The 27831-nt window shown below is 39.2% G+C and overlaps 1 protein-coding gene across 1 annotated transcript; it reads right to left on the bottom strand.

Moving 5' to 3' along the window:
• Nucleotides 1-41: 41 nt before the first annotated feature.
• LCP2 (lymphocyte cytosolic protein 2) lies at nucleotides 42-27831 on the bottom strand. The gene is made up of 21 exons (XM_056502221.1): nucleotides 27550-27831; nucleotides 25166-25228; nucleotides 22620-22666; nucleotides 16675-16740; nucleotides 15796-15827; nucleotides 14485-14519; nucleotides 13134-13332; nucleotides 12347-12447; nucleotides 11337-11403; nucleotides 11037-11120; nucleotides 10247-10272; nucleotides 10141-10160; nucleotides 9933-10037; nucleotides 8980-9010; nucleotides 8296-8308; nucleotides 7163-7283; nucleotides 4820-4872; nucleotides 3869-3972; nucleotides 2991-3074; nucleotides 2095-2250; nucleotides 42-1400 (listed from the first exon to the last, which is right to left on the bottom strand). The coding sequence occupies exons 1-21, from the start codon at nucleotides 27625-27627 to the stop codon at nucleotides 1278-1280; spliced, it is 1608 nt and encodes a 535-aa protein (XP_056358196.1). The 5' UTR covers nucleotides 27628-27831; the 3' UTR covers nucleotides 42-1277.

Raw genomic sequence — 27831 nt, 5'->3', positions numbered from 1 at the left:
TCTTACCTAAACACCTTAGAAAGGAACATTTACAAAACATATCTCTGTAAGTAAAACTGTTTCTTAAATCTGATTATTTTACCTGGGAAGCTTTACAGATTGTGTGGAAGGTATTTTCTACCTTGAATTTTGGTTCCAGTGCTTTAACTGATAAAGACACAATGGCTTTAAAGGAGTAAAAGTGTGACAAAGTCATAATTATCAAACCAAGGTCTTGTCAGAACACAAAGAAAACTGAAACCCAAAGCAAAGGATTGGATAAATCCCAGTTTACAAAGGTGAGGGAAAACTCTTCAATGTTCCTCAGCTGCAACTTGTATTTTTGAACTGTGACTGTCCCTTTTTTTCTTTAAAAATACAGTTAAAACAGAAAGCAGTTGTGCAAGAGGAAGTAAGTTTGGCCTGACTGTGGGTGCCTTCCAAGAGATTTGGGGGGTGTTCTGCCACTTAAAGATCACTTCAAGGTGATGATAATTTTATTGATGTGCTCCCTATAAAAATGCAGTTGCTTCATTTGGTCAGAAAGACACAGCTGAAGAGAGATCTGTGTGGAGAAAATCTTCTTTCTGAGTGAGATTAGAGAATTCTAGGAAATACAAAATTCCAGTTGGGGGCTGAGGCATGGGATCCCCAGTGCTGTGGCACAGAGGATGTGCTGTGTGTGGGTTGGTGTTTTCCTGGAAAAGTGGGGACAGTTTCACAGCTGAATAACCCAGACACAGATCCTGACAGGCACCTGCATTTCCAGGGCTGAGGGGTTTTGGTGCCACTGAAACCTGTGTGTCTTTCAGAGCTGAGTTGATATTTTTATAGAAGCAAGTAGAGTTAGACTTATTGAGGTAAAAACTGGCTTTTATTTTGTCTACTCCTCAGCTTTGACAGTGTTTGGGTCTACTCTGTATCACTTCAAACAACAAAATTGCTGCTGCAATTCTGATCCAAAAAAAGAGCCCTTATGAAAGCAGAGATTTGTACTGATATTTATTTATGGTTTATCAGATTTGGTGGGGAAATAATTTCAAGAGAATGTACATCTCTTGGAAGATAAAAATTCTCATGTGCTGTATGATTAAGGAAAGTAATAAACACTTTGTAGGAAAAATATATTCATAGAGTACTGTATTTAAGGCATAATTTAAAAATAACATAGTACTTTTTCTTTGAAACTGTGAATTTTAATGACTTCATGATTTTAGTTTGCTGAAAAGGGAAATATCTTGAAGTTTATGAACTTCAGTAGGCTTCAGTACCATATGTAATCTTCTCTAAAGTTTCATTTAAAAATGTCCTGCAGCATATTTTAACATGCACTGGTTTCTTGAGCCTCTGTCTTTTCCATCAATCAGAAGAAGGGGTGTTCTTTGGAAGTGGTCAATGATATCTGCTACAGAAGAAAATTCCTGTGGGATGGAAAAAATGAGAAGGCTAAGCCCAAAATATCAGAATTATTAGTAACCAATAGAAGCAAAATATTTTTTTTAAATTTTAAATATTTATCAATATTATAAAAATATATATAAGGTCCAGATCAACTGTTCTCATTCCTGCCATGATCTGTACCTCAGAAACTCTGTGTACAATGTTGTACAGTTAATTTATATAGTCTTGCTCTGTTTAATACATGCTGTTGTCACTGTGCTGGATGTGATGACTGTACTTGAGAGTTCAGAGGTGGCTGATGAGTTCAGGGGTTCTGTCCCAATCAGAACTGTGCTGATCAGTCTGTCTGGTGCCAGCAAATCCACACAGTCCTGCAGGCTGGGGCTGAGCCACCAGTCTGGGAGCAAAGCTGTAACTTGGCAGGTATGGATCAGCTCTCAGCTCTGCATGTCCCTTATCTGGTATCTCAGTGGTAAACAAACATTCCCTAACCAGGCACATGGATTTCCAATGGCTGTGTTCTAAGGTTACCCCTTCATTCCCTGAGTGCAAACAGCATAACCTGATTCTACTTCCAGCAATACCCATATTCTCCCATGAATAACTCTAAGACAATAAGCAGAATTCCACCCCAGGAGAACAGTCACCTGACACGGAGTAATGAGGCAGGAGATGCCTTAAAATGAAAAGAAGTAGTGTGAAAAGCAGATGTACCTCTTTTCCTTTTAAGCTGGTTCCTAACAGGTATAAGTGGTCCTGCTCCTGGTAGCGGATCTGGATGTTGTACACTTTATCTCTGTACAGCACCATCAGTACATATGGGTGAGTAACAGTTTTTCGTGAGCTGTCTCTCACCAGGAATGTTCCATCCTGAAACATGAAAAATGAAAGATGACAAATAAGAGACACTTCTGGGTTTGATCAGTGTAACAACTTTCACTAGAGCGCTTGTGCTTTCAAGTGTTTTTTCTTTCTGAAATCTTGTTCCTTTTTGATAAGAGAAACTGCACTGGTAAAGCATTTAGGTCTTTTGACAAATGTGTTGTCTTTCAGTTTGCTACTTCAAATGTTCTGTTACAAAAGCAGATTCTAAAGGAAGGTACGAATGGTGTTGTATGAGGGAGAGATTCCATAAAAGGAGGAAGTAAAATATCAAACACCAAGCCTCACATCACTTTAACCAGAAGAGAAGTTCATTTCTGCTAAGTGCCAATCAAGTTTCCTATGTGATGTATTTATAGACAGCTTAAAATAATGACCCTGCCAGTGTAATTTAGGTAAAGGCAGTGATACTGTACCACTCCCTCTGGTTTCCTTTATTTCAGATCTGTTTTGGCAAGTCTTCCACTGAAATCACTTTCTTAAAGGCACTGAATGGGACCTCATAAGCTGGACTTTGGTACTGTCCCTGGAGCAGTGCACATGCCATCTTCAGCTCATGGCAAGTGCTGTGGGGCAGCACAGGGTAACCACAGCTCCCACAGCAATAATCCTATTTATGACTTTAATATCTTTCCACATGTACAAATAAGCCTTGTTTGAAGCTGTGGTTCATTTTGCTGCTGTCTGTGGCCTAGGAGGGGGTGGGATGCCCAGCCCTTTGCAGGTACCTTGTTTATCCTGCGCAGCGCTGCCTCTGCCTCGGGCCGGCTGAGGAAAGCCACGTACCACTCCTCCTTCAGAGAGCCCTGGGGCTGGGGACAGGACAAGGACAGAGTCAGCTGCCAGGGGATGGACACATGCAAAGAGAGAGAGGAATCTCACTGAGAGGGATGTGTGTGTCTGTGTGCAGAATCTCTGGGGTATGGGCGTCATGGATCACACTGCTGTTTGTTATGGAATGGAAAATGCTGCTAAGCTGTTTTAAATTACCTGCTCACTTTGATAAATTTGAAAATATTACAGATCTAGCTATAATGCCCCTGCAGGTAAGCTAAAAACAGATGTTTTCAAATACTTTCAGTAAAAGATTGTAAGTGGCATGTTCTCTTTTGTCTACCTGGACACTAGGCACAAAGAAATCCTTTGCCTTCGTTTGTCTGTTTTTTAACTATCATCTGAGACAATAATGCAGACTTCCTGTGAATGCACTATTTGTGGTTGCCCAGCAGTGTTATCACCATGAGTACTTTGCTTTAAACTTATTTAAGGAAATGTGAAGCAAAAATGCACTTAAAAGAATGAGTCCTTAATTCATCAAAGTTTTGTGGAAGGAAAACTGAAAATCTGATGCTGCCTGAAAGAGGTTGTGCGAAATAAGCAACCCAGCAAACAAGTACTTTTTTTATTTTGTTCTGCTGGGGTTCAGCTATTGTTGTTTTTTGTGATGATGACAAAATAAAGCACTACAGTTTGACACAGAAAAGGGAACTGAAAGTACTCAGTAGTGTCCTGACAGTGACTACTGACTAGAAAAACAACTTTGAAAGATGTTCTCTCTAAAACCAGGAAACTTGTTGTCTTTACAGATCTGGTTCATGTTTTGTACCTCATCTTCCTGCATGTTAGTCTGGTGAACAGTCTGTCTGCTAGGAATGGGCAGTGGAGGTCTCATGTCAGCTGGGCCTCTTGAAGGAGATCTGCTGTTGCTGCCTTCAGAGATACAGAAGTACAAAAACAATGTTAAAACCAGGAAAACTATTTCATCTGTGCACCCAGGGTGCAGAATCTTTATTTTATGAAGCATGAAGTATTTGTATCACCCAGGTACTGAGACATCTAGAAATTATTTGAAATCAGATTTAGGCTTCTCTGTGAGAACCAGGCTCTTTACACAATTCCATCCTTGGTGCACAGGGACTTTAACTGAGCTTTTGTGGTTCAAATTTCCATAAGAACAGATGAACTTGAAATAGAGGTGGAATTTTATAATTTTCTGTACCACAATTACTCACTTGAGAGAATCTTGATTTCTTTAGAGACAGAAGTAAGATGGTCTCTTTGCAATCCTTACCTTCTCAGCAATTAGAAAGTAAAAAATGTCACTGTAGGACACTGACAGCTGTTACCATGAGCAAAAAAATTACTTGTAAAGCAACTGATGTGTAAGTTTTCTTTATTATTTTTTTCTCAAAAGATAAATATGGAGCATATTTCACATGAAAAGCATTTTCTGACCTTTTTGGAGTGTATACCACAATGATTTGCATAGCTCAGCTCTCAGTACTATACAGAAAAGGATGGTTATATGAAATTCTGACACTGGTTTAATTAGGCAGGAAGCCCAAACATCATGGGGGAAAAAAAGCCAAAAATGTTTGATTCAGACTAAGGTACACAAGATTCCTTTCAGGAACTTGACAGCTTTCTGTTCACAGTCCAAGTAGAAATATCCATAGAAAAAAGATATATTATATTGACTGCACTGAAACTACCTTTCAACTTTCATTTACTTAAAAAAGAAAAAATAAAAGAAAAGGTAAGGATGCAAGATACAAACCTGGATGGAAACGTGGTGGTTTCAGAGAGCCAGCTGAAGACAGGTTTCTAGCACTGTTTGAAAAAATAAAAATAAAATAGAGCAGTCAGTATAAATACAACATTTCTTTACAACATTTCTCTGCTCTCATCACCTGATTGACTGTGTGCCTGTTTTACAGAATGTGAGAGTCCCTTGAGACCAGTGCAGGATGAGGAGAGCCTTCTCTTTTCTTCTTTTTCTTCTTCTTTCCTTCTTTTTGTGTAAGTGGATCCACCTTTAAGTTTACCTGGAGCTCAGTATCTGAATAAGATAATCAGTAGAGGCCACCAAGACTTCTGTACCAGGATCAATGCAGGAAAGTCCTTCAGCCTGTGCAGCTTCCACAGGGAATTACTCTGTCCTTCTTCCAGAGCAGGAGCTGCTCACCAGACCTTTCTAGCAGCAGGGTTCCACTTACAGAGTTATTTTCTTCTGGCTTCTGTAACATTATAGCTAAAAATGCAGCTTCACATTTCTGTTGCAAGCTGAGAAGAGCCAGCAGCATCAGGGACAGGGGATCTCCCACGGGAGGGAAGGCTGAGCGAGCTGGGAGCTGAGAAGCCTCAGGAGAAATCTTTTAAAGCACATAAATATCTGAAGGGAGAGCCACTGGTGCTCAGTGACAACACCAGAGGTTCCCTCTGAACATCAGGAAACATTTTTTAATGTGAGGGCAACGAAGCACTGGAGCAGGTTTCCAGGAATGTTGTGGAGTCTCTCTCTTTCCTTGGAGACATTCAAATGCCATCTGGATGTTCAAGGCAGCCTGTTCAAGGTGACCTTGCTGAGTAGGAGCTGGGACCAGGAGACATCCAGAGATCTCTGCCAGCCTCAACCCACATCCAAAACTGCTCAAAACAGAGTCCCACTCTTCAATTTTTGCTATTATTTTTTGTTTCTTTGCCGAATTGAGAACAAGTGGGCTGCACTCCTTTCCTTTTCTGTGCATATTTCTCTTCTGCTTAAATGAGCTGTTGAAAAGGCTCTGAAATAAATATGCTAATTTTGTTTGCACAACAAAAACACCCTATCATGACTTGATTTATGGGAGAGAATCAGTCAAACCAGGGGCCTCTGCTACAGCAAAATTTGGCAATGCTCTTTGAATATAAGCAGAAGTGTTCATCATAGGAATAGTCCAATTTGCATATGACCTTGCAATTGCTACTGCAATATTTGTTTTGCTTGGCTGTCAGCAGTTTCAGAGGATGATGGTAAATGTGAGGAATTCATCAAAGAGCCATTAAAAAAATACAGAGATTAGAAAATGTGCATCAGACATGGACTCAAGGAGCCCACTGTAAGTCATCAAAGTCTGTTACACAGTACATCAGAAATCAAAATTTAGTTAGGGGCTCTTCTGTCTAGCACATGAAGGCATAACAACCAAATATTTGAAAGTTGAAGCTGGGAAAAAAATTGCAGCAAGTTTCACAATTTTAAATAGGAATTATCAACCATCAGAGTAAAATTTAGTAAAAGGGACGTAAAATTCTTTCAGATTCAACTCCAGACAACTGGGCTTGTGGGGTTTTTAAGTTTTGAAGTGTGAGGAGTTGCAGCTCTACCACTTAAGCTCCTAGAGTGTGCCCTTTGTCCTGACTCCTGCCTGGTTTTGTAGGAGGTGATCCCTTCCCAAAAGGACATTCTTATGGATCCTTCAAGCAATGGGAGAGTGTCTCAAGCATGGAAACCTTGTACCATGTAGGATCCTGATGCCTCAGGATTTCAGACTCTGCACTGCTTTACTGCATAACTCTAAAACTCCACAGCCTGTCAGCTCCTGTTCTCCCATTTCATTCACACAAAACAATTCCTCTCTAGGCCTGAAGGACACCTCACTGTCCCAGGCCCTGAGAGATGTAAATAGTGAATTGGGGCAGAGCAAACTTGGAGTAAATGACTTCATTACCTGAAACTGTAAGAGGATTAACCCCTGATATGTACACACAAACTTTTAACTGTCTGAAAAATCCATTACCATTGTCCATCTGGGGTGTAGCCCCTCAGAGGCTTTTGACTGCCCAAGGTGCACCTTTTGAAGACCTTCAATAAATAAATACCTGCTTTTATTCCCTTAAGTTTGTCTAGCCTCTATTTTAGGTAGCTTCCTTGCCATAAAACAGAGATTCATGTTTTTTTCATGGTTGCCTGATGTGCACTCTCTGCTCCACTGATACAGAGCTTCAATTCTACAAAGGATTCTCCTGGATAGTAGCAACAGCACTAACCAGCATTTTGTAGAGGCAAGGGCACAGTCTCAGCAATGAAATACCAAGAAATTGAGATACAAAAGGAATGACCAATAATGGTGAAACAAACCTTTCTGCAGCAGGAATGCTGTTGAAAACTGGCTTAGGTGGAGGCTTGACAGATTTGGGTGGGAATGCATTGGAGCTGTATGGGGGCAAAGACAGCTGTGGCACTGGTCTTTGGAGGGCAGCTGTGGAGAGAAAGAGAAAGCAACTTAAATCCTACATGAGTATTCTTAAATGAAGTAGAAGGAAGAAATTCTGTCACCTTACTGCTGTTTAATTAGATAAACACAATGCAATAAACAGTCCTTGGTGTGTTAGTTACAGATTAGAAACTCATATGATCAGCTGAGAACTTAAAAGTAGGTATTAAAATCAAAAATAAACTGGAACTTTAGCAACATTTATATTTTCTAACTTCTGTTTTGGATAAACCACAATTCAGGTACCTTAACTGCAGCAGAGCTGAAGGTGGTACCTGTTTTCTGTCACATTGCTTCTAAGTAGCAGATTTGATATCACCTTTTTGAACATCATTCTGAGATTTCTCCCAGCATGAAATAAAACATTTTCTTTCTGCAGTCTCCTCAGACCTGAACTAGCAGTAAGACTGGAAGAGGTTGGCTGTGCTGTGCACAGCTTAAATAACCTTATTCTTTATGGAGGCTTAGGGGCAGTGATAATTCATAGAGGCTTGGCCAAATGTCCTGCTTCTGTTCTGGAGTCACTTTACCAACTTAATTTCAGAAATCAGCATTCTGCAGTAATTTATAAACACTGCTGGTACATGGAAGAAGTTCTGCTTCTGTTCATAAAAGTGACTAACATTGCACAGAGCCTGGTGCCAGCAGGGTTTGATGAGGACTAGGAGACACAAGTTTCTGTTTCCAGCTGTTTGATGCTGTGTGCAGAACACAAATCACTCTAATGTATTGTACTTCAAAATAAGAAATCCTGCTGGCTGGTAACTGGCTGACTGAAGGAAGCTATTAGCTATTGATTTCCTGGGGTTTCTGGCTTTGATATATACATCTGCATGAGGCACTTTATAAAAATTCTACAGCCTATCAAGGTACCACCTGACTTTAGAAATGGCCCTGAGGAAACAACTCTGAAATAATTTCCTTTTTACTTTTTTCTTCTTTAGAACTATGACAAAGAAAGATTTCAAGTTTGAAAAACCACTGTAGAAATACTTACTGTCTTCTTCTTCCTGGGAGCAAAAAAGAAAAAAAAAAAAAAAAAAAAATTAGCAACATATTATAGCATAGTTTTTAGGAATGTTTTACAAAACAAAATCTGGACATTGGTGAGTTTTGAGTATACAAAGACTCCTTATACCTACACTGTCACTTCTCTCTAAAATATTGGGTGTTTTGTCTTCATCAACACCAAATAATTTTCAAAGTTTTCACATTAAAGCACAGTTATTATTTACAAACAAGATTTGTGATGGATGTCCCATAACACATTTTAACCTAAAAGAGTCATAAACCCTCAGCAGATGTAAACTTTTCCTTACTCCTTCAAGTAAGTGTAGACTCTCAGAGTTTTCTGAAAGTGAAATTTTTAGGTCAGCTTAAGCTGGAAAAAATCCCCAGAAGCCCAGCTCTCCTTTAATCAAAACCACTTCTCCCGTGTCATAGAAGAAATTCTGGCCTTACTCTTCCTGTTATCCAAGACAAAGTTCTCAGGGAACTGAGAACTGAGCTTGACACAGAAGAACTGTTTAAAAACACCCCATGTGCTGTGAAAGATTCATGAGTATTCCTTATAATTTATACAAGAAACAAATTTACCTTTCCCAGCATTATCAGTTTATACTGTACTTAATTTTACTGTAACCCCTATACTTTTAAATATGTGTTTTGAGACTGTACTTACTTCATTTTTCTTGTGTGGTGGCCAAGTCTGCCTGAAATGAAATCAAGACACTCATCACAGGTGGAATAATACTCATTCACTTTGTGTGCATTAGGCCATATTTTCAACCAGAACATGAAGTAAGTTTTAGAGACCAGTGGATGCAGAAACACTTTTTCCTCATAAAAACATCTAAGATTCTAATTTTCAGCCATAATCTAAGGCATTATTGTAGTCCTTAGCCCATCTTGATTTTATCAATAAGGGAAATATCTGATGAATTGACTACATGATTAGAGCTTAAAACAAGTTTATACAGTGATGATACATTAGTCTTCAAGTCCTGAACTCATTTGTAATATTTGACAACACTGCTGGAGCACATCATAAGGATATCAGGCTTTGTTTCTCTGATAAATTATCCTGGCTGATTAGCAGATCTCAATTATTTCTTCTCTTGTTTTACATTCAGCCAGTGTTCAGCCCCCAGGTTGTCTAGAAAAAGCTGGGGAATGATCCAGTTCTGCTGGAAAATGCTGCTGGCTGTTAAGAAGGAGTTTTGCAAGCTAATAAAATCAATGGGAGGAAAGTAAAGCTTTCATTTTCTAACACTCTAAAACAACAGCAATAGAACTCATGTAAAAATGTTCCCTGGGGCAAGAACTTGCTCTGGTGCAGAACACATGGATCATATATATCTTTGTATGACCTGGAAGTGAGTCATGCCCCATGTAATGGCTCATTCAGATGTGACTGGAGAGAGTTTTTCTGCATTCACACCTTTCTGCAGCTTCAAGCACATCCTGTGCATATTAATAACCCAAAACTTTGATAGGCACAGACCCTGCTGTCATGCAGTGCCAGTAAATCTGACCATCATTGCCTGATTTACAGCAAGCATACCTATATGCTTGTCCATATTTTTGTGAAATTTCATTTCCTCTTTATTGAATTTCAATTAAATGAGCACTTACTTCCCAGGGCTTTGTTTCCTTAGAGGAGGTGGATTGCCTCTTTCATATCTGTCACTTGGTGGGACAGGAGGTTTTGGCATCATTGCTAACTGTTCTCCCAGGGATCTAAAGCAGGAATGAGATGAAATAAAGGCAAAAAGTTGCTTATTAAGGAAAAACTGGAGAATACTGGCAATGAGAGGATCATTTGCAGAGGACAAACTCTTACCTTAGTTGTGAAACCAGAGGCTGTAAAACAACAAGGAATTGTTAAGAGAATGTGTAAGTTTATCAAAAAAGGCAAAAACTGTCAATAATCACAAAAAAAAATTTACCTTTTCAGGAATGCCTGGCTTCTTCCCTGAAAACAGCAAAAGCTTACATTTAGAAAAAAATGGAAGTTAATTAATTAAACTTCCTATGAAATAAATGAGTTTTGAATAAAATTGAAAGTTACTCTTGCAGGTTGAAGAACTCATATCCTGAAATGTAAGCCAGAAAAATATTTTGGCTTTGCAAGTGAAATTGCAATCTCTCTTATGAAAGGGAAATTTAAACCTTTTCAACATGGTATTTGTCACAATCACATTATCTAAGGTTCAGCTTTGAACTACTGGATACTTTTTTGTCATTATATAACAGATATGAGTTTAGATAATAAATAAAATTGTAGAGTCATATCTGGAGATGCTTTCTATAATGTGGTTTTCAGCTCTGAAGGAAATGCCATTTTTTTCTGGGTCTTATTAGTTCTCAGCCTTCTTTTAAGTCTGTTGCCACATTACCTACAGCAGTGCATGCAGAGTTTCATTACTTCTGTATGCAAAGGTGATTTCCTCCTTTAACCTACTGCATATTTCCTTGTTCAGTCACTTAGGTTTACATCAAACCTTTATTGCACAGGTTCTCAGGATGTCTTTCTGTTCACCTGTCTAACCCAGGGCTGCTGTTCTCTAGAGGAAATTTCTCTCCCACTTTGCAAGTTCTGCTCACATAATTTATTCATAAACAGATTATTTTGTTTACATTTGGTTGAGCCTTGTTCTCTTGCATTAATTATATACAAACTGATGATTTTCAGTAAATAAAGCAACCCCAGTGATATTAATGTAGGCAAATACTGACCTGATCCTGGGCTTTCTCTTTCATATGGGGGAGCAAGGCGATCCAGAGAGGGTTTTGTGCTTCTGTCTATAGAAGGAGCTGGGGCTAAACACAACAAATGTGTGAGAACATTTGCTTGATCTGCACCATAGGTCAATATATCTTTATTTTGTGTAGATTAGACCTGGTGTTACTTCTTAAAATAACAATTCAGACTCCTGTGTGAGTGGTAGAAGAGAGTCGAACTGAGGAAGAGTCAGAAGAGAGAAGAGCTGCAGTCTGTGGGAAAAGCCTGACAAAGAGAGCACCAGCTGTACTCACGTTTCAAAGGCTTCATGTTTCTGTCTCTGCTCAAGTCGTTGCTCGGTGAAGGAGGGAAGGCTGGCAGCTAAAACAAGTGTTTAACAAATGGTTAAAAAGTGTCCTCACCGTTCTGTTGTGTTAACCCCACCATGCCCATCTGCCAGTCCAGCACAAGGAGCAGGTCTCTGCTCACTGCAGGGAGGACAGGAGCCAGGCACCCTCCTGAGGCATGGCTGCACTCTTTGGGGTTTGGAGGATGCAGAATTGCCTCCATCTGCTGTGTCTCCCAGCACTCCAGTGGGATGTCTCCTCAGGAAGGGGGGTGGAATGTCAAAGGAAAGGAACAGGAGCTTCAACAATGCTGTTGTATCTCTGTGACACTGCATCCACCAAAAGTCCCTCCTCACTTCCTAAACCTTTACTTGTGTGTGCATTGGTGGGTTTAGAACATCTGTTCTGGCAAGCACTGAACCTACAGTGCCAGCTGTCAGCAGCACAAGAGCTTTCAGTTCTGAAGTATCCACAGCAGGAGAAAGAAAGGAATCAAACCTTGGTCATCAGTGTTCTGATTATACAGTCTCTTACACTTTTATGTGGTCCTAATCCATTTGGGCAACTGCTGGAACTATAGCTTGGAAAAACACCCTTTTTTTCATAACAGAGGCATCTCTTACAAATATAAATCTATGTGGGAGAGGCATTCACAAGCAGGTGTATATTTCCAGTGTAAGAATCAATGAAGTAATATGAAATAATTAAATATTTTATATATAATATTAATTAATATTAATTAATAATATGGTTGAAAAATCTAAAGTAATACATTTAATTAAATAATTAAATATATCAAATCTTTTTCTTCCATTAAATTTAATTGTTCCTTGAACAATGGCCACCTTGTAACACAGTTCAAATGTATTTTGATGGCTTCTTCTTCATACACTAGGTAAATAAAAATGGCTCTACACTTGGACTCCTAAGAAGGTTCTGGGATAGGAAATAGGTGAGATTTTAAGAAAGGAACATACAGTAGCACTTCTTCCCCCAAATGAGGCTGGGCCAGGTCGCTGGGGTGGTACTGGAGGCTGATGTGGAGGCTGATGTGGTGATCTGGTTGTTGAAGGTCTGTCTAAAGAAAACAGAAATTCCAAACTAAACAACTAACCGAGTTTGGTTATTTAAATCTCACTCAATCTTTATGGCAAAGAGCCCTCACAAGAACCTGGCTAGTGAAGTTAATCAGTCACAAAGACATTGTGATTTGACTGGCAGTTGCTTTAGGATCAGTGTGTTGTGTGGGGAGTTCCAGGCTGGTCTGTCCCTTGGGGGTGACTCCCCTGCCAGGCTCTTGGCCACAGGATTCATTTCATTCCCTGCAGCACAGTGTGTGGAACACCAGCCAGCCTGAATGCACTCCACACCTCCAGGCTGCTGAGGAATCAGACATAAAACAAACAGCTGATTGTTCTTTTCCCAAGTTCCACTAGAATCTTTTTGCCATTGTTGTGACAACCTGCTCTGTCCAAGGCTGCACTGCTAAAGCTACTGCAGCATGTACATGGGTATCAACAGGCCCAAATCAAGGCTAAATAATGCACACATCACACAAAACTTATCTTTACTCCAACAGAGCTTGTCCAAAGTAGAAAGTGTAACTTCAAAAGTCACAAGTTCACAGAGTTTGTGTCACTAAATCTTGCTCATGAACTACACTGTTACCTTCTATATTCCATTATCAGCCACCTAAAATGTGGCTGACAACATGGGAAAATCTAATTTGTAAATTATTAATAGCAGTTAATTTTTAGTAATTACCTATATAATCTGTGCTGCTTGGAAGTGACTTGGCAGGAAATATGACATTGTGATGTGCTTCATCATTATTGGATGGAGGTGGCTCGTAGCCATCACTGTCGTGTTCTGCTTCCTCAGGCTCCTCTGTTGGTGATTCATAGTCAGCCTCATCTTCCTTTTCCTGGTCTTCATCAGGGCTTTCATAGTCATCATCATCATCCTGGCAAACGAGCACAAAAAGTGGGTGCAGGAAGAGAACACTAAACCCTTCAGAGCAGTTTCCTGGGGCCTTTCACTGTGGTAATTTTCACTCTAGAAAATACCAAATTTCTACAGCCGGTTTGAGGGAAAAAAAAAATCTGTTGAAATAATAGAGGGAAAGGAGGCAACATTCCACTACTGCATGGAGCACTCAAGAGCTTCAGCAAGGACACAAATATCATTTGATGACAGTGAGTGCAGTGGAAGGACAAGATAAGGTTTTTAGGGAACAGACAAGGCACCAGCAAACAAGCCAGTGTTCCTAGAGCATGATGGAGCAGCAGCTGATGCTGCTGATATTAACTCTTGCTTTCTAACGTCCTCTACAGCATGCAACCCAACTTTTGAAAATTATTCATAAAAACTGAGGTCTATGATTTGGGTCTTGGTGTCCTCCCGAGCCAAACCAGCCTCGTTTGCAGCACCTCACAGGGTCAGTATGGTCACTGCACATCTGCCAAGGCTTGAGAGAAGAACACTGCACTTGTCATTGGTACCACAGCTGGAATTTCCTGAGTCCTCTGCCCTGGCACAGAGCCCAGGCCCTCTGTAGGTGGTTACCTTATCTGTTGTGCTCCCAGAATAGCAGCAAATCTCCCCTGAACTCAGCAACAAGTGTCTTCTAAAAACGCCTCTCCCTTTTATTTTTGGAGAAAAGCCATCAGCACTGGTCAGCCTCAGAGATTTCAGGAACAAGGCTGTGCACCAGCAGCTCAGGTGGGTGTGTTTCACCTGCTGACTCTCAAGGCATTTCCTGTGCCAAAGGCAGGAGGAACTTCTGCAGTCTAGGTGGCTTTAAAAAAATAATGTTCAACAAATTGGCTCTAGAGAATAAAACAGCAAGAATTTGCCATTGCAGAACACAGCAACCTTGCATCTACTAGACACTTCTTTTAAGAGCTTGAAACATGTAAAATTCAGCTGTGGCTCTGTGGAGACCTGGTTGGAAGGTAATTCTGAATTCCTGGGGGAGAATTTTCTCAGCCAGGAAATTTGTATGAAGCCACTCCCATCATTGCTGCTCCTGCTTTTTCCTGCCCCCAGGAAAAGCAGCCAGTGCAGGAAGAGACAGCCCCCCTGAGCCAGGGGGTTTTATAACCCAAATACTCACAAACGAGGACCAGCCGCCGTCATCCTGGGCGTACCCTGTGCAGGTGTTACAAATACACGTTATATTATTGGCATTTTGCAAATATTAAAATGAATCCTATATGCATAATGCTGGAAAACTTTGCTGTATGAATATAGTTTCTTTTAGTTCTGTTATTAACAAAACTTAGTAGTGTGATAAATATGCTTTTCTTCGACTACAACATAGTGATGTAAAAAGCTTTTGTTCATGTAACTAACTCAGAGAATGGTAGAAAGATAATCAGGAAATTCTTCACATTCTTGGGTTATCCTATCTGGATGAAAATAACCAGAACTCCAGGGAAGGAATTTATTGATCAGGGAGTAGGCACAGGATGGCACCACGAAAAAAAAATTTAAAAAAAAATTGATTTATAGGTTAAGGGGTGTGATTTTGAATAATGCATAAAGGTCTATGAATATGCAACATGCAACTAAGTGTTTTCTGAGTTACTGTGTGCTCCTGGCTGAATGTCAAGCACCCAGCTGTAAGAACCTTTTGCTTTATTATCTTTATCTCCTATTTGTCTTTTTTTATTAAACCTTTTTAAATTTACCAGGAAAGTGAACCTCGTTTTTCACACAAAGCAGAACAATCGCACATTTCTGAGCAGGGACAGCTTTGTCAAAGATGTAATAACTTGACAGAAAGAGCCCAGCAGGAAGGAGCTGCTCCCTCAGAGCCAGGCTGGCAGCCACGGAGGGCACTGAGCAAAATCCTGATTCCAATAAAGTGAAAAACTGAAACCCTGATTCAAAACTTTTGAGATAAACCTGCCCTGCTGTGCCATGATCTGGGTGCTGGCATTTCGAGTTTGTCTCCCTTCCCATTTCAATTACAGAATTTGAAACAGAATTTTGGTTTTCAGAACGAGCCCAGACTTCTTATCTCCTTGTTTAAGACTATTTAGAAGGGTTTGGTTTTTTTAAATTTCAGCTTCCCTCACTAATGCAGTGCTGCTAGGAGGAAGGGCAGGGGTGGAGATGTTGGAACAGAAATATATAAGCACTGATACAATTTATTGGGTTAAAGAAAGACATTTTGAGGATTTTCAGGTAAAAGTCTCAGCTCTTGCCTTCCTTCACCATCTTTTCACTTTAAAATCATTTTTGCTTACTTACTCTCCTACATCTCTGCTTTTCTTTTTTGAAACTTCTTTATACTCCCATATTTTCATTTATTATTTTGAATTTTTGGTTCCTAACCCTGCTCCCATCAGTTATTAATTTAAGTATTAATTTAATATTTTTAAACACTTTTTGTTGTTAAGGTCTGCCAGTATACACTTACCTGTGTTGTCTGAAGATTTTTGTGTTTGGGCCCTGCAACAAAGGCACAAAAAAATAAATTATTTCTGTCAAATGTTTGATGCTTCTATTGCAAATAAAGGCAACAGTTAAATGTCACAGTAGAATGAAGTTTACATAGATGAGTTTAACTCTGCCCAAAATGCCAAAAGCAGTCTAGTTCATATTTACATAGAGGATCTCAATAAAATCTAAACTGTTTCAAGAAGAATTAAGTCAGAGAAGTCAAGTGGTTTGAAGCAAGGGGACTCAATAAATACATTTACCAATCCTGAAAACAGAAACTTCAAAGTCAAGTTCATAAATGTAAGGTTGAATAAGGTTTTTATGGTTTTTAATTCTAGTTTTGGGTTCTAGTGAATGGAAGCTGTAAAATCATGTTACCAGATGATGCAAAACCACATTATGTAGACTGGACTTGGTTTTCACTGGGTAGGGACATGAATTGTTCTTTTCTCAGAGAATGTTCTTGCAATTTTTGCTCTTCTTCTATTATTATATTCAGTGACAAATATTAAGAATTAAAGAGTATAATGATGTATAGACCTGTGGAATGCATTAATGATGATTTATTAATAATATATGCCTAGGCTTCCTGGCCTTCTTAAAGGCTGTGTGCTCAGGTGGAAAACTGCATGAAATGTGCAAATGTTCCTTGGTTCTGGACATGGCAGAAGGATCTGGGGTGTTCATGGGCTCAGGATTTGATATTTGATATCAGATGACATTAATGAAACAGAGCTTTATTTTATGGAATTTGCAGGCTGCACTTCTGATCCAGGCATTATTGATCAAATGAAAGCCAGTCCAGAAAAGATCAATCTGAAAGTTTTGTACCAGAAAGCTGAGTTGTCTTACTCACCATTTTGGAAGAAAAGAGAGCCTCCCTTCATTTTTGTTTATTTCTTGGCTTAATTTACTTACAATTCTATTGGAAAGAAGAACAAAAATAGTTAAAAAAACTTGAAACCCATTATTTGTCAAAGCAGCTAAATAATTTTGTTCATCATTATCCCTCAGTATTTGGTAAATTTAATCTGGTAACTCATGATTACATATCCAACTACAAACTAGACTGTTTTTACCTTGGCAAAACCCCGTGTTGTTGGATCATGGATTTATTAAAAATAAACATTAAACCCAGCAAGCCTTAGGATCTATGGGTGTTGTAGACATCACACTGCTTCAAATAGTGGCCATGGCATTTGTATGATTTTGCATGGAAAAAGGAAATAATACTTCAGGAAAACAGAGCTTATGGCTGCAAAAGCAGGGATCAAATGTTCCCTGAGAACATTCCCTTCTCCATTTTTTTTTCCTACCTCTGCAGCCATCCCTCATCTAGAATCCCTCCAGCAGAGAAGAGAGAAAGGCTGATCTAATTCTGTGTTTTAATACATTTTCAGGGCATGGCAGAAATATTCATGGAACATCAAAAGCCTATAATTTGATGCCTGGAGAGATCTTTCCAAGTGGAGGACAGTCAGTACTGAGATTCACAGGGTTAGTTCTACTGAGAGACCAGAATTCTGCTCTGCTACTAATGAAGTTTGCCTCTATGATTATTTTGTTTCAAAGAAAGCTTAGGATGGGCCATGATCTGATTCTGAATTGCCATTATTTCTTATTTTTGTTTTTCTTCTCCTCTCATGTCTTTTTCTGCTACTCTGCAATAACAATCCCCTACTTTTTTTCCAAATAATCTAATTAGAGCATCTTTCATGCCTAACTGCTCTTCCGAGCCAGGACTGGAGGAAGAGAGGTTTTCAAGACATCTCATATGAAAAACAAGCCAACACAATAAAGTTATTTTGGATCAGAGTGGTAGTGCTCCCTGAAAAGGATGAAGGTGAGTGGTTTGAAGTTAAGGATATGCACTCAAGGATCCAAGTATGAAAAAAGAAATACAGAGAAAGAATAATGTTTAGGTTTTCTTATTTAAGGCAGCATTTTGCAGTTTTCTGGTTTGAAGCCAATATTATCATGCTTGGCCCTTTTTGAAATAAGTACATGCACAAGTGTTAACAATTTCTGAAGGATTACAGCTGTCTAAATCTGACACCATTGCCCAATCACGTTGGACAAAGAAACACCAAGTTATGGGAGTGCCCTTGCTCTTCTTCCCCGTGGAACCAACACTGTTCTGCCCCAGACATTTCCTTTTGCTGCAGGGGATCAGGAAGTTGTTGTGTGAATAATAAATTCCATGTGAGACATCAGGAAAAGTTCTGGGGTGAGCAGTGCCCTGCACACATCACTGCTTTGCTCAGAAAGTGTGTTATGGAATTTGTCTGTGGCTTATTCCCTGCTGTGGAAGAGGCAGAGAATCTTCCAGAATATCTTGGGGTTTTTTCAGCTAAAAAAGTGAAATGAAGTTCTCTGGCTTTGGAGCTAATAATTCTTAGAGTTCAGACTTCCCTGGGTGTTTGGAAGCTTTCTGGACTAAACCTGGGCTGCCTGCTATGAGGATTTACACCAACTGGTTTTTAGGAAAAACTGACAGGAAGAAGTTGATCATCTTATCTTGCTGCCAAAAAATTAAGATAATGCTTAAAATAATCTAAAATAATTATTAATCTAATAATAGAACAGTGTCTAATCTTTACTTCTAGTTCATTTGAAATGCTTCAAAACCAATTCCTCAGAGGGTTTATTAGAAGAAAGCAAATTTTAGGTGGGTCACACTTTACAAGGAACATTCTCAGGGAAGATTGGTGCACTGAGCAGCCTGTCACCAAGTGAGGAAGGAAGTACCAAAACCACACTGCTCTCTGAGCTGTGGGAGTGGATGATGGGAGAGGATAAGGCAACAGCACTTGCAGAAAATGTTACTCAGACTTCTCATTCTCTTTTTACCTCCTCCACCAGTTGCTAAACTTAAAACTGGCAGGAAGTTGAAATTTAAAAAAAAACACACGACCAGCCCCCAAACCAGGACTCCAGAACTGGCTTTTGTTCACTTCACTGCTGGCATGAGTAGAATCCACTCTGCATGTGCTGGGACAAAGGGCTTGGGATGGGTAAGAGAGGTGGAATAAAGTTCCTCTAGAGCCAGGAGGCTGCACAGTTGCAAATGGAGCCCTGTCAAAAGCATGGCTGGTGGTCCAAGCCTTTGGTTTGGACTTTGAGAAGACTCTGCTGGGCAGATGCAAAGCTGTTTTATTGACTTCAAAACAGACTGAACACCAGTTATGTTCCAAACCTTGCAACCACCTTTAGACCCAGCTGAGAGCATGTGTGCACACACACTGATATCTGCCCAAGGCTTGCCTTCTGAACAGAGAAAGTGCACATTTCTCCAGTTTTGTGTTTGCACTTTTACTCTTCTGAAAGTAGAAGGACTTTCAGACTGTGCCATGTTTGCAGGCTCTGGCTGTGTCACACTGAGCTGGCAGATGCCACGAGAGCAATGATGAGCTTCCTGCTGCTGGAAATTTCTGCCAGTGCTATGGGATACACTTTGGAGTGCTGTGGGATATGCCTTAAGGCTTTTTCCACAAAATCTCAGGTTTGCTGTGAACCTGCCACTGGAATAGCCAGGAGGATCAACAGCATCCTGAGAATTGGAACCCTTTTCTCTCAAGATAGTAAACAATAGGAATCACAGAGTAATTGCAGTGTTTATACCATGATTCAGGTGTCAACCAACCACCAGCTTTATTTTTAATGAAATCTTTGCTTTTTATGTTTATGAATTTTGACCACACTAAGTAAGGCACATTCTGTTGAGTGTGCTTTAGAATATTTTGCAAGACTCAAATTTGCTCTCCACGAGTATAAAGCTTCATGACCTTTTTTGACTGGCAGTAGCTTTAATGAACAGTAGGAAAATTCTGGTTTTCTCTTAAGCTGTAAATTTGCCTCTTGCTTCATTAGATTTATTATCAAAATGTTAATAACACCCTCATGATTAGGTCTGAGTTTCATTTAGCACTTAGGACCAATGGTCAGTGTCTGCTCCTTGTAAAATACACCAAATCTCTTCCCAGTCTCACCAGTGTATCTCTTTCAGGACACAGTGTGTTATTTGTGAGGATTCAGGGGTGTATCCAAACACAGTGGTATTAATATTAACTTTTTTAACAAAGTTTTCCAGGTTCAGCCCTTTCAGTGGAGAGATTTTAAAAGTATTTTAATTTTCAAAATAGTGCTTAAATCTGGGGCTTTTATAAAGAAGCCAAAAGTTTTATGAAGACATGCACCTGTAACTGGGCTGCTGGAGATTAACTTTCAAAATAATAATTCATTAGTAATAACAGAAAGTTGTAGAGTTTTATAATTAGATTCAGGAAATGACCTGTAATGTCATCTTGTAATGACAACTGTGACCTACTTCTGACTCTTGAAAAGTCACAGAATCATTCCCAGATAATGACACAGTTATATTCAAAACCTGAGCAGTGGGTTTGCTCAGAGATAAATGTTCAGCCCACAAACCCAGCTCAGGAGGCCTGTAGATGCAGGCTGTGCTTTGCACACCTTGAGTGATTCCAGGTGCTGGCTCCATGTAGGTCAGAATATTCCTGCTAAACTTACTGAGGAACAATCTCTCTTGTTAATCTATCTTTTATTCATTTCATCACTGGCCAATGCTGTAACACCTGCTATTTATATTAAGCTTTTTGCAGAATGCAGTCAGGTTTTAGCACTGATTTTAAGTATCAGGTAGTATAACTCTAATATGCTAATGCCTCTTTCAGCTTGTAGAAGAACTCTTGATACAACCAATTGAGGTTTGCATTATGATACAAAAGAAAAGTGTGAATGTGTTCTAGCAGAAGTCACCAGCCAGCACTTTGTGTTTCAATGAGGATGTGGAAATTCTGAAGTAAAGAAATGAATGTTTAAAAAATGGCAGATTCTTCTGCCCATTAATTCTATCCAGGAGGGTTGTTGTGGGGTTAAGCAGATTTTTGTTTTATTGTTGTGGTGGGTTTTTTTGGTTGGTTGATTGGTTGTTCTTAGTGAGAACCAGTTCTCTTCCCTGTTAAAGCTCTAAATTCCTGTTTTAAACAGCAGCATTGCATGCAGGGCCTTTCTACATGTATAATCACCATTTTCCAGTGAATATTTTGCTTGTTTGTAAGTATGAAAAAGTCTGAGAATAGAAGCCTTAGTTCCAGAGCTTTCCCTCAGATTGAAATATCTACTTATTTATTCATTTCCTCAAGCTGTGCACTAAGCTTCACTCTTCTTTTAAAGATCTTGATTTCAAATTCTCTTCTGACTGAGAAATCCAAAAGATCTGAGTGAAAAGGCTGTTCAGTTTCTGCTGGGGTGTAACAAGTGAGAAACCCAAAAGACCTGTCTAAAAAAGGCTGTTCTCTTTTTCTAGGGTGTGAAAACCAAATTTTGAGGTACCAATAGATTCAATGAAGAGGAAGGAACAGATCCACATGGTTAGATTTCACCTATGGCTTTAATATCTCTGGTATGTCTGAGTTTATTAAACCATCCACTGACTACTGTTCTCTCACAAATTTGAAAGGAAATCACCAGTAGCTCTAAAGGCTCAGACAATGAGAACAAGAGGTAATTCTGCCAAAGGACTGTTAAAGCAGGACAAATTATCAGAGAGTTCCAAGTTGTACAGTATGGTAAGAGGAGTCTGTCACAGACAATCAGGTTTATCATCAATATCATTAAATGTTTCTTCTAATTGAAAGTGAGTTCAGAAATTCTGAGACATCAGAGCATCTTTTTAAAATAATATCTGGACCTCCTTACTTATATATTGTACACCACCAACCCCTATTATCAGGATATTTACTGTGTGAAAATACAGATGTGATTTTAAGAAATATGTCACATCCAAGGCTTTCAAATTCAGCCATATCTGGTCAGAGCAAGGGTGTCCTGCTGGGTTCAGCTCACCCATGAGCACAAACTGTTTCAGTATTCTTGTATTCCCCAAAACACCTCCCACAGGTCTGAGGCATCAGAAAAGGCAAAGCAAACTGTATCTTGTGTAGTAAAATCAAGATATGAACCAAGAGAGGGAGTCTGGAACTGGGAAATGAGCAACAAAGACACAACCATGCTGGAACAGCTTGAATTCCCTTTTTTTTCCCCTCCTTTGTTTGGAAGACTGTGGAGATCTCCACGTGTCTCATGGTTAGAAATCTTCTAGCCTTAGCCTCCAGCTTAAGTATGTAGCAGACAACTCATACCAAAATTAAATCTTTCATTTTTCACCATGAAATATTAGAAGAAGCCAATTTCTCTTACTCAGTATTGACTTAATGGGATTATTGTTCTTCATTAACTAACTTCTATGAAATTATGGAAGCTATTCAGAAGAATTGGAAACTTTTTCAAGACTTAATTCACAGCTGCTGAAGAAACCTATTGAACCTTGAATCACATGGTCCAGACTGATTTCTATTGAACACCCACCTAAAGCAAAAGCACATGAAAATAATTTCCAATCCTCAGCTGTTGTGGACATAACTGACTTTTTTTTTCCTTTAAGTTAAAGTCAGCAGTTAAGCAGTGAACAGTTAAGTCATACTTCAAAGGTGATACTTGCACAAAAGTTTAACATTTGTGTAGCTGCTGTCAGTCAAAGAGTTTATGCACGAGTTCTTTTGAACATCCCCCAGACAATCTTCTTGTTTTGTATCATTTTGCTTGAGCAGTCATGACAACACTCCCTTTATTTTGGAATATTCTTTTTCTCTCCGTACACTCCAATAAACAAGTCTCTAACCAATCACTCACAAATCATTTGCCCCATATTTCCTATGAGACTTCACTGCCAAACAGCTAAAATAATTTTTAACATTAAAATAGCTTGACTTTACTTACGGCACTCTGAGCTTTGGAAATTTCTGAATATCATTTTCAGACATGTTCTGGAAAGGAAAGACAGGATATGTGACAAAATTGTCCATGGAACACCCTGTGACTTATCCAAGTAAATCATACACATGTATTCAAAAATGTGGAATTTACTTGACTTTAGAAGTCAGATATATTGAATTCCTCCATATCTACACAGTGAAATTAGGCAAGATTGTGCATGATTGCAAAATTTCAGGGTAGAACTGTAGGTTTTAAAATACAGAACCTCTGGCTGGAGTTGTGTTCTAAGAACCTTATCTGTAACAGACTACAGAAAAATCCCATATTCCAGGGGACATATAGCTAGAAAACCCCTTGGACTTAAAAGCAACCTTGGCAGCCTAAAAAAACCTTTCTAGAAACAGGGATGGGGGAGGATTTTTGTTCCCTCTCAGCCACTGGACTGAGATTCCTCCTGACTGAGATGTGCTGGCTGGAAACCTGTCCTGATGCTCCTGCAGTCATCCCTTCTCTACCTTTGCAGGTGCAAATCCACAGTTAGGACACATTCAGGCATTATGAAGACTTTGGATTTCATTGGTTTAGTGTTTTGTTTAGTTTATCACAAGCTTCATGAATTCTCTTTGGAACAGAAGTGATAGTCTGATTCTTTTTGTCTTTTTGTACTGGTAACAATAAGAGGTTTTTAATTACACATTGGTTCACAAAGCTGTCCCTGTCAATGTTCAGAACAGAACAAATCCTATCTGTGTTTTTCCACACTATTTTGCCTCTGGGAGGAGTGAAACACAGGAAAAATATACTGCTGTTATGGAAATGTCCTGCAGTACTTTCTGAAGAATAGAATTTTTCTATAGGCTTTTTAACCTTCCTTCAGGAGTTCTATTCTAGTGATAAACCTCACAAATATTAGAGGTATAAACTCTTTTACAAGGGCCACATTTCTGCTTTAAATAATAGAGAATTTTATTAGAATAAGTTATATAGAGTCCCTTGGTTTTATTCCTATTCCATCCCAACAGGACTTTCCTTGTGGTAGCCAGTATACACAGAAAGGTGGCTCTGAAATTAGGATATTATTCTGATTAATTTTAGAGCAACACTTTTATGCCAGGTTGATCATGTAGATCTGACAACAGCTACAAACCCAGCAAACACTCAGCAGCTGCTTCAGTGCAAATGTAATTTGGCAGTTTCCAGTCACTCACAAAATGTAAAAAGATGTTTCTTAGAAAAACCATTCATACAGGGAAGCAATTTTTTCCAGATTGCTTTGTCCTCTGGAATATTTTACTGGATGTCTTCTCTGGTTCTGTTTAAAGGTGAACCTTTTCCCTTTTTTTCATTTTTCAATTGCCAAGTAACTCAAAAGCTTAAAGGGAGTGTGAGCAGAGGTGAGCAGCTGCTTGGCTTGCTCAGTAGAAAACAATCCTTCAAATCTGTTGGGATGCCTCTGAAGAGCTGCTGCACTCTGAGCTAATTACAGAAACTCTGGAAATAATAGAAAATCACAAAAATCCCTTAGAAATCACAGTTATTGCACTATTTGCACCTCACAAACTACCATAATGTCATTATGCTTCCAGAGCCAGAACTCCCACTCCAGCCACAGATCCTCACTGCTTGAGCTGAGGAGGATCTTGGGGGCTGGGAGGATAAATCCCATGACACTTCTGACTAATGCTGACTGCACCCTGAGCAAGAGGGAAGGGGCAAATCCTGTTCCTACAGCAGGGGCTTGACAATTTTTATGTTTTGTCTCAATTAAATGTCAAAAAACTGAATATTAGGACAAGTAAATTAAAAATACAAAACTTCAGAAGAGGTATGTGGAGGTCTCCCCACTACGACTAATTAAACAGAAGACCAAAATTACTACATCTGGGGAAATAGAATGGCTAATATTTGAAAATAGAAGTAAAAAGCAGTAATACTAAAAGCTCTCACACACCTTATGGATGTGTATTTAAGACCTGCAAGCAGCTGCTCTGTCAGTGGAAGTTATCATCTTTTTCTAAAATTAGGCCAAGCCTTGGACAATGTTGATTTAAAGCCACTGGGACTTTGCTTACTGGTTTTGATGCTCTTAAATTTTATTGATTTTGTGTATTGTTACAGAAGAAATCTAATGTTATCTACAGAGGAATGGAGGAGTTATTCCATGAAAGACCAGTTGTTCTGAGCAGGGCTTTGTCTTCTTTAGTATGAGAGGGTAATTGATAAATGTGGGTTTTCTGTAGTTAATATTTGAAAACATTAACTTCTTCAAAGGAAGAGATGAATTCAAGACAATATTCTTAATTTAGAAGTTCCCTGTCAGTCTAAAAAATACTAAAAAATATCCAAATTGAGCAACATGCTTGAGCTCCCAGCATTCCATATTTAAAGCAAGTTGTGTGGCTGATTTTAACAAAAGCATTTACCTTCCATATTTATACCTCAGCAACCACCTGGAAGGTGGCTCTTCATCTGCCAGTGCAAAATGAGGAGGAGCCAAAAGCATCACTTGTCTGGAATTTAACAGGAAGGAATTTTACAGCTGCACTTACCAAAAACCTCTGTCCATTTATGCTGTGCTTCCTCACAACCTTCTCACAGTCCTTATACTTTAGCTGCCAATGAGAAGAAGATGATTATTGCACCCTTAATTATAAGAATCAATAAAGATACTTAAACATATGGCTGGCTTTGAGTAGATGCTTTCAAGATACCTCTTCATATTCTATGGCTCATTTTGTCCCATAAACATGGATTTTTATGACAGACATTCCTCAGTGGACTTAAAGGTTTCCATCATTTAGGAACAAGTTATTTCTCACATTTACAAATGGCTGGCCCAAAGAAATATTTGAAAAAATGGGTTATTGTGATAGTGACTGGGATGAGCAGCTGCAGAAGTAGAACAAAAACCCTATTATCTAGGAAAACTAAAGCTGACTGATCCCAGGGAAATCTCCTTACTAATCCTGTAAATTATCTATAATATTTGTAAAGCTTTTCCACAGTATTATGTTTTCCAGTAGCATTTAGGACAAGGATGCTCCTTAGAAGTTGCTCATGTACAGGCTGACCACAAAGGAAGACATGACTTTAAACATTTCCAACAGCTGTCCCAAGTAGTTTTTTGTGGGTGGGTTTTGTTTGTTTGTTTGGTTTTTTGGTGTTTGTTTGTTTGTTTTGGGTTTTTTGGGTTTTTTTTTTTTTTTTTTATTTGACCAGTAATAGCATAATGTAAGAACACAATTTATATTTTGGATCTGGCATTTTTCTGTTCAAGTTGGTCAGGCCCATATCAGAAGGAACTCAGAGAGCAGGCAGACAAAGTGACTTTTGGAGGCTTCGAGACAAAAGAATGACTCTTACTCTGTCTGAAGCTTTAGTCAGTGAAAGTTCTGCAGACAAATGACCTGGGATAGCTCCCCTAAAGCAGAGAAACTCTTACAGGGAGCTTTATGTCCCCTGTAACTCTTCCCACTTTTTCATTTTAAGGTGTAACATCGTAACTTGGAATACTGAGAAAGGGTCCTGGAAACAGCCCAAGAGCAGAGAGGATATTTTCAGGAGCCACTTTCAATTATTCATAGGAAGAGACAGACCTAATTCTGGTAAATATATTAGGATACAGATTAAAACTTTTGTGCAGACTGGATGTAAACCTGTAAATAATTTCTTTCATAATGTGAGTGCTTTCATGATGTTACCAGCACAATTCTGTATGCAGGAGGAAGCAATATGTCACTGTGATTGAGACCTAATCTCAATCCTGATTGGTAATTGGTAAAAAATGCTGCTAAGCTATTAAAAATAAACCTTGGAATATCCCAAATATGAACACCTTTGTTTTTTTTCTAAACAATAAAAAAAATCTGAAATTATTTGAAAATTTGGTTCTTCATTAGTTCTGGTTCATTCATTCTCTGAGTTTATCTGGGGACAAGATTTGGTCACTTGTGACAGGATCAGCCCAGAGCTGGCTGTGTTGGGCTGACGTTGTTGTCTTATCCAGATTTTTTAGATTACTTAAACAGCTTTTGCCCTGATTTAGTTCCCCAAGAGTAGAATGCCATTATCTCTATTCTGGAGAGTAGCTTGATCACTAGAAGGGAAACACTACAGAAAAATGTGCATTCAGTTATGGTAGAACGTGGAGTTTATCCATTAGGTTCAGAATATTATTATCAGATCTTTCAGAAAGCCGTTTTCCCCTTCCTAATTTCTTGGAAATGGTGGTCCAACTTCCCCTGCAGCATTGTTGTCATGTTTTTCGTTCTTGTCTGAAGTTACCTATTGATAATGATCTCATCTGTTCCATCTCCAGTTTTTGGTTTCACTTTCCTGTGCCAGTAACTCCTGCACCCTAAAATTAGGGGCTTCTAAGTGGTTGGCAGTTTCACTTCTCTGGAGATTTCATAGACACAGACTCTAGGTCTGGTCTGTTCATCTGTATTAAGTAGTTCTGAATTCTACTATCAAACTTGCCTCAGCTCCCCAGATAAGACTCTCACAGTGTTGTAGGAGACCTTGAAAAAAATAAACTTCACATTATTTCAATATTAAGCCCGATGTGATTAACAAAGATATCCAGAGGCTCATTTGTTACACCGAGCAATTTGGAAAAAAATATCACTTCTGAAAACCATTGAAGATGAAACAGAAAACTTGTAATCTTCACACCTTAGTGCCTTCCACAGCTGTTAATGCATGTCACACCAACAAGCATTGTAGCAATGTGTTTCATTTTCTCTAAATAAGCCATGAGTTTCTCTTACAGCCAATTTAAAAATCCCTTTCAAGATTCATTTCCACTGACCAGCGGTTTTGCTTTTAGTTCTGCAGCGAGCTTTGCCCGTCATAAAACACCTGAATTTAGCCCAACCAATGTTACAGCAGTTTGCTCCTCCATCAGATGAGGACAAAACATGGCCAAACTCACCGTCCTGAAATATTCTGCCAAGTCATCTGGGTCCCAGGTGAGCACGTCGGAGCGGTAGGGGACGTTCCGCAGGTCCATGGTTGGTTTTGTCCCCGAGCCAGTCAGGGAGTGCTCACAGCCAAAGGCACAGCCATGGATTCCCTCTGTGTGGCCAACTCCAAGGAATTCCCTGCCCAGCTTCCAGCTGCTTCTGTCAAGGAACTGTTCTGCTCAATTTAAATTAAGCTGTGAGTTGGTTCCAGAGAGACACTGCTTCCTCTGCTACAAAATGGTCTCTTCTCA

The sequence above is a fragment of the Oenanthe melanoleuca genome, chromosome 13 (genome assembly GCF_029582105.1).
Source record: "Oenanthe melanoleuca isolate GR-GAL-2019-014 chromosome 13, OMel1.0, whole genome shotgun sequence".
Taxonomy (NCBI): Eukaryota; Metazoa; Chordata; class Aves; order Passeriformes; family Muscicapidae; genus Oenanthe; species Oenanthe melanoleuca.
This window is presented reverse-complemented; position numbering and strand designations above follow the sequence as displayed.

Excerpts from the sequence above, each read along its gene's own strand:
- LCP2 (XM_056502221.1), bottom strand. The coding sequence starts at position 27,627 with ATGGACCTGCGGAACGTCCCCTACCGCTCCGACGTGCTCACCTGGGAC. Across the intron at positions 13,333-14,484 it reads ACGGCGGCTGGTCCTCGTTT|GATGATGATGATGACTATGA; the intron begins GTGAGTATTTGG and ends CTCGTTTGCCAG. Across the intron at positions 2,251-2,990 it reads CGCTGCGCAGGATAAACAAG|GATGGAACATTCCTGGTGAG; the intron begins GTACCTGCAAAG and ends TTCATGTTTCAG.